At 42.7% G+C, this 7,500-nt stretch overlaps 1 protein-coding gene across 1 annotated transcript in view; it reads left to right on the top strand.

Moving 5' to 3' along the window:
* LOC143283501 (uncharacterized) overlaps window positions 1-7,500 on the top strand; it is a 61,098-nt gene that overhangs the window by 48,877 nt on the left and 4,721 nt on the right. Inside the window, exon 13 of the mRNA XM_076589745.1 lies at window positions 5,970-6,189. Coding sequence (XP_076445860.1) covers window positions 5,970-6,189 — 220 coding nt within the window. The remainder of the gene's footprint in view (window positions 1-5,969; window positions 6,190-7,500) is intronic.

Genomic DNA, 7,500 nt, shown 5'->3' with positions numbered 1-7,500 from the left:
CCCCCACCCCCCACCCCCCTCCATGTTGGCATGCAGTCATACTCCGTTTCGGGGAGGGGGTTTGGTGATGCCGGATAATATGTTCTTGTTTCCGCAAACCATCGAACGCTGACATGGGTTACTGGACCTTTAACATGCGTTATATATATATATATATATATATATATATATATATATATATATATATATATCTTCTGCATGCGTATACACACGAAGGGGGTTCAGGTACTATGGCGTGTCTGTACAAATGTTGTATCACCTTGATAAGGTTGGCGTTGCTGTTTACATCTTCATAGTTAACTGCCCACAAAGCTTCGTTCCGAACAAATCTTCAGCCTCAGGGATACTTACAAGACCAGCAACACCTCTACCACGTATATATTCGTGGATTTCAAGATGGCCTACGTCTTTTTTTTTGTCTTTTTTTTTTGGTCTTTTTTCTTCTTCTTCTCCCCCCCCCACCTCGCCCCCCACCCCCGCCGTCCCCTCCCCCCACCGCTCCCTCCTTCTTTTTTCTGTGAAGGGAACAACTTTTACCTGAAGAACGCATCGCCTGTTCCACTGTTGTTCTTTGGTTCTTGTGTTTTTCTCTGCTTTGAAGAAACGTATAATTCTACTTTCATTTCATGTCAGTCGCTTGCATTATATTTATTTATCTTTTTTTTTAGAGAAAAAAAAACCAGATTGTTTTATTCATTCTGCTTCATTTCATTTCCGCCTGTTCCGTCTTTTCATTTATTCATATTTTTTCAGAGCTGTTCATGAACTTTGAAGAAACTTATCCAAACAAAAAGGCGGGAGTCTTTGAACTGCCATGATTATCCTTTGAAGCACTGGCCACTTTGATGGCTTTTTACTTGGAGGAGTCTGTGTTTCGATTGTTTTGTTTGAACGTGAAAGGTTGTTGTGGCAGTTCAGTCCAAAGGTCTGGCGAATCTGATTAGTGAGCAAGTAAATTCTTAACCCCTTGACTGCTGTAAGTCACTGATGTATAACTCAGCTTGCAGGTCAGAATGTCAGTCACCATCATTCGTTATTGGTAAACTGCCGACGGGCGCAATAGCCGAGTGGTTAAAGCGTTGGACTTTCAATCTGAGTATCCTGGGTTCGAATCTCCACTCCGGCGACAGTGCCTGGTGGGTAAAGGATGGAGATTTTTCCGATCTCCCGGGTCAAGATTATGTGCAGACCTGCTTGGTGCCTGAACCCCTTTCGTGTGTATACGGCAAGCACAAAATCAAAAACGCACGTTAAAGATCATGTAATCCATGTCAGCGTTCGGTGGGTTATAGAAACAAGAACATACCCAGCATGCACACCCCCGAAAGCGGAGTATGGCTGCTTACATGGCGGGGTAAAGACGGTCATACACGTAAAAGCCCACACGTGTACATACGAGTGAACGTGGGAGTTGCAGCCCACGAACGCAGAAGAAGAAGGTATATTGCCTTAATTTTGTTCAGTAAAAGTCAATGACACTATCGTACAAAGTACACACACACATACAGAAGGCAGAAACTACATTTGAAATTAAGACAACACCAATTGACACCATCGTACAAAGTGCATACACACACACACACACACACACACACAACAACAACAACAACAACAGAAACTAAAAAAAAGCTAGAGTGGAGTGATGGCCTAGAGGTAACGCGTCCGCCTAGGAAGCGAGAGAATCTGAGCGTGCTGGTTAGAATCACGGCTCAGCCGCCGATATTTTCTCCCCCTCCACTAGACCTTGAGTGGTGGTCTGGACGCTAGTCATTCGGATGAGACGATAAACCGAGGTCCCGTGTGCAGCATGCACTTAGCGCACGTAAAAGAACCCACGGCAACAAAAGGGTTGTTCCTGGCAAAATTCTGTAGAAAAATTCACTTGGATAGGAAAAAACAAACAAAACTGCAGGCAGGAAAAAATACCAAAAAAATGGGTGGCGCTGTACTGTAGCGACGCGCTCTCCCTGGGGAGAACAGCCCGAATTTCACACAGAGAAATATGTTGTGATGAAAAGAAATACAAATAAGAGAGACAACACCAATCTCATTTCATCCAGGATCAGCAGTCATAGGGTTAATAATGTTTTTCAACGCATTTAGGAAGTGATGCGTTACGGATGTATACTTTCTGCACATCCGAGACCCAGATTTTTTTTCCCCCCCAAGGGCAAAAAAAACAACAACAACCAAAAAACAACAAAAAAAAACAACAATCTGGGTCAATGTGCGGGTAGTACTGAGGTCAGCATAAGATTTTTTATTCTTTTTTCTCCCCCCCCCCCCCCTCCCTGACCCCCCCTGCCCCTCTTAGAAATCCAAACGCTTCAGTTGCGTGTGGCTGGACACTTATTACCTCGCCAGGCATGACATTGTCTGGGCGGAACGTGACGCACACACTTCAAGCGTTTTTTTCGGTAGCGTTCTTTGGAGAAGAAGTTTGATCATTTGCGCGGGTTTTTTGTTTGTTTGTTTGTTTTTTGTGTTTGTTTTTTGTGTGTTTTTTTGTGTGTGTTTTTTTTTGTTTTTGTTTTTTTGCAGCGGCCGTAGTGCAGCAGCAACCCCGTTGAAGAGTCAATACTGTCAGAAAAAAAAAAAGTGCAGAAACTGGCACAGATGGGCTATGGGGTTGTAATTTGGACGAACGCACGCACGTAGGCACACTAACACACACTCACACACACACACACACACAGAGATAGAGAGACAGAGAGAGAGAGACAGAGACAGACAGAGAGAGAGAGAGAACATTGAACACTGAACACTGAAATGTTTAATGTCATTTACTGTAAACCATTTATTGTCAGATTAACTTTTTGTTGTACTGACATTTTAGCAACCATTTGAATAAATATTAACTGAGCAACACAAAGAAAACCAAATTTGAGAAGAAAAAAAAACACAAAACACATACACACACACGCGCGCACTAAGATAATTACGCGAAACCACACAAGAAAGCTAGAACACACACACACACACACACACACACACACACACAATCAACTTTTGTTGTGAAATAGTTCTAAGTTAAATTTAGGGTAGGGGGTGAGCGGGCGGCGCATTGGGCCCTCTGTTGAAATTTTACAGGTTGACTAGTTTGTTTTGTGTTTACACTTAGAAAGGTGAAAAGTGTGTGTGTGTGTGTGTGTGTGTGTGTGTGTGTGTGTGTGTGTGTGTGTGTGTGTCTGACGGACACGGAAAAAAAGGAGAGTAAGTTCATCGAAAAGTGTTGATCATTTGTAAACTGCAAGGGAGATATGCGAATGGATGTTCTGGAGAGAGAATAAACAGCTACGAAGAGAAGAACGGAAAAATAAAGGAAACGATTTGTGTTGTTTGGATTTTGTGTTTGTTTGTTTGGTTGTTTTTGTTTGTTTGTTTGTTTTTGTTTGTTTTTTTGCTTTTTTTTGTGTGTTTTTTTTTTTTGTTTGTTTGTTTTTAACACCGAAACTCACACTAGAGCAATAACAAACCCGGACACAAAATGACCACCTGCTGCACTTGTTTAGAATGCAATCAGCATCACGCCAGAGCAACACTAAACTCAAACTGTGTACCGTCATCATTTCTAGATCGCATGCTGCAAAACACCCCCGGGGCAGTAGATTGCGCAAAGCCATCAGATAAAACAAATCAACGAAAAGTTTCCAGTCATGGTGCGTGTCAGTAAAGACTTGTCATTCCGATGAGACGATAAACCGAGGTCCCGTGTGCAGCATGCACTTAGCGCACGTAAAAGAACCCACGGCAACAAAAGGGTTGTTCCTGGCAAAATTCTGTAGAAAAATCCACTTCGATAGGAAAAACAAATCAAACTGCACGTAGGGGGGTGGCGCTGTAGTGTAGCGACGCGCTCTCCCTGGGAGGGAGCAGCCCGAATTTCACACAGAGAAATCTGCTGTGATAAAAAGAAATATGAATACAAATACAAATATTCAAAAGTTTATTGAGAGAGAAAAAGAAAAGTAGAAGAAAAAATGGTGGTAAAAAAAGAAAAGAAAAGGGGAGGATGGAAGCCCCACATAATAATAATAATAATAATAATAATAATAATAATAATCAAGAAGAAAAAAAAGTGGGGAGAAAGAGGTGGATGGAACCCCCACGTATTGTCGCCGGCGACAATATTTGCAGGGCGACAATACACGCAGTAAGGCCTGCACATAATGTCGCCGGGGACAGTACATGCAGAGGGGCGACAATACATGCCACAACAGCCCCCCCCCACACAAAAAAAGAGGTTCTCTGCGGAAGATGAGAAACAGCAAATGTCTTGCTGGGATTTAGTTAAAACAGGATCAATTGAAACACACACACACACACACACACACACACACACACACACACACACACACACACACACACACACACACACACACAGAGGGTTAGGGTGGGGTGTCAAATGGGACTTATGACGGGGAGGGGGGGGGGAGGAGGCGGGGAGAGGGAGGATGTAGAGAGGGGAGGGGGGTGGTGGCATCCGAAGGAAACAGGAGAGAACATGAAACCAATTTAGCTTTCTGTGGTGAAGGCAAGGGAGACTATTCGAGAGAGTACAGAAGACAAAAGAGGGTCGTGGTTTTTGTGGGGGTTTTTTGGGGGGTTTTTGTTGTTTTTTTCCTCAACCGTAAGTAGTCGTGTGCTACTCTTCATCCAAGGGGGTGCTGTTCTCCCCCCTTTAAAGTCATGTACAGCAGAACCCCCAGAAACGGAATATGGCTGCCTACATGGCGGGGTTAAAAACGGTCGTACACGCAAAAAAGCCCACTCGTGTACATACGAGTGAACGTGGGAGTTGCAGCCCACGAACGAAGAAGAAGAAGAAGATGTATAGCAGACCTGGCGAAACGTGGCGGCTAATTTACTTATCTTCCACTTAATTAACTAGGAGTTACCAGAACCTAATCACTCAGGCCAGTAATGCGAGCTTACAGGCTTATGTTTAGCGTGTGACCTTTTGAAAGTAGCCATAAGCCAGAAAATGTTGTTTTTTTCTTTTCTTTTTTTCAACCACAAAAACCTGCACATCTACTCTCACGCGCCCACATGCACGCAGAATCCATTCGCTCCCACGTCTCCACTTTGGAATAAACGCTGACTGATAGAGGAAAAAAAAAAACAGAAAAAAAAACAGGAACACTTGCTTGATTATGTAGTTGCATGTTCTTGTTTATTTTATAAGAGACGCAATGGAAAAAAACAAAAACAACCAATCATTTCACAAACACGAAGGTTATTCCCGTGCTATGAGTTTTTGTCGAGGGGCAAAATGAAAAGGGGGAAGGGAGGAAGGGGGGGGGGGGGGGAAGAGGAAATAAGTGACCACGCAACACAATGTACCTCACCCCCAACACAAACACGGTTGTTGTTGTTGTTGTTGTTGTTGCTGGTGGTTTTGTTGTTGTTGTCGTTGTTGTTGTTTAATCTTCTTGCAAAAAAAAAATGACGGCAATGTTCAACACCAGAATCATGTCCTGTGTCTATGTGTATGGATGTTTAATGTAGGTACTTGAGTCTAATATTCTTTTTTTTTTCCATTCTGTCTTACGTTTTACGTGATCGAAATCAATTTATAAGTTCTTCAGCCCCAAATCGACACTGTGCGGTCGGTTGTAAACCACCACCATGCTTTTTTTTTTTCTTCCCTTCTCACCCGCCGTTCGTTTATTTATTTATAGTCTGTTCATCTAAGATGATATTAGACTGAAAATAAATGATATTACTATTATTATTATTTGGATTATTATCATTCCTGTCATGATTTGTTAGTATTAATCAAATTCCCCAGAGCATAAAACAAAGTGTAGGAACCCCGGTCGAAGTGTCCTGTAAATTCCAAGGGATGGTCGCCGGTACAATGGTTTACCCCAGAGACACAGCACAACGACATTAGATGTATATTTTACAGTAAGCTCCCGCCGAGGTACCCCCCTCCCCCTACCTCACCACCATTCTGTTTTCTGCAGCTACTTTGACACGTTCTACATGTGCGCTTACGCGGCGCACGTGCGTGACTGTCATCCCGAGGGGGACGGGATTTCTAGCCGCTACAACCTGCTGGAGAACTCCCTTCTGCGCTCGGCCGTGTGGGCGGTTGCCATCATGGCGTGTCTAGGGAACGTGCTGGTGTTCATGGGCCGGAGTATTGTGAAGGACGACAACGCCGTGCATTCCTTTCTCATTAAGGTGAGGTGTGTGTGTGTGTGTGTGTGTGTGTATGGGGTGGGTGGGGCGGAGGAGAGGAAGCGGGGGGGGGGAGGGGAGATGGGGGAGGGGCGGGGGGAGTGAGAGAGAGAGAGGGAGGGAGGGAGAGAGAGATTGTGTGTGTGTGTGTGTGTGTGTGTGTGTGTGTGTGTGTGTGTGTGTGTGTGTGTGTTGGATAATACTGCCTTTTTGAATTGCATTCTCAAGCCTGACGAGAGATGTTGATTCTATCTCTTCTGGTGCTCTCTCGGCCAGTTTTGGCTCTGTATGTATGTAAGTATGTATGTATGTATGTATGCATCGTTGAATGCATGTATGGATGCATGTGTGGGTGCATACATGTATGTGTGTATGTAATTGTGTACATGCAATGTATACACGTATGCATGTGTGTACGCACACGCACACACACACACACACGGACACACATATACATATATATGCATATTTGATCTATCAAAAGGCTGCGCATTGCGGTCTCTTGATAATCAGCATGTAGAACTCATTGTTTATCAGCTGCCCATTTATTTATTTTATTTTATTTATTTATTCATTTATTTATTTTTGTTATTTTATTTTATTGATTGATTGATTGATTGATTTTTGTTATTTTATTTTATTTCTTTATTTTATTTCATTTTTGTTATTTTATTTTATTTATTTATTTATTTCTTTTTTTTTTCTCGAGGCCTGACTAAGCGCGTTGGGTTACGGTGCTGCCGTGGTCAGGCATTTTGCTTGGCAGATGTGGCGTAGCGTATATGGGACTTGACCGAACGCAGTGACGCCTCCTTGAGCTACTGATACTGATACTGATACCATCAGCTGTTTCCCTTTGTGTCATATTTAGTTACTGTTTGTTGCAGTACGTTATTCGTGTAAACCCATTCCGTGTGGCGCCGAGGCTATAATCTGAACAAAACGTTCATGCAAGGTTTTATGTGTCGTTCGTACGTGCGTGCGTGTTTATTTATTTATTTCTTAAGACTTCTTGCTATAGCGCATATTCTTGAAGCTCTATGCGCTTTACAATAGCACTAAAAACATTCACTCAAACATCCCCACACAAATCATATGCATATAATTTGAAACATAGGCGAGAGAGAACATTTAAAATAGGTCATGTCAGTTGATTAAATCAAGAAATGCAACAGGTATTTAAAAAAAAAAAAAAAAAGGACAATTGAAATTGAAAGAACATAAGCACGTATACGCATGCATATATACGTAGGTACATACATACATACATACAAACACAACGTGCGCAGACACACACACACACACACACACACA

Source organism: Babylonia areolata, chromosome 6, assembly GCF_041734735.1.
Source record: "Babylonia areolata isolate BAREFJ2019XMU chromosome 6, ASM4173473v1, whole genome shotgun sequence".
In the NCBI taxonomy this organism is placed as follows: Eukaryota; Metazoa; Mollusca; class Gastropoda; order Neogastropoda; family Buccinidae; genus Babylonia; species Babylonia areolata.
Note: the sequence above shows the minus strand (reverse complement) of the source record. Positions and strands in the feature narration are given on the sequence as shown.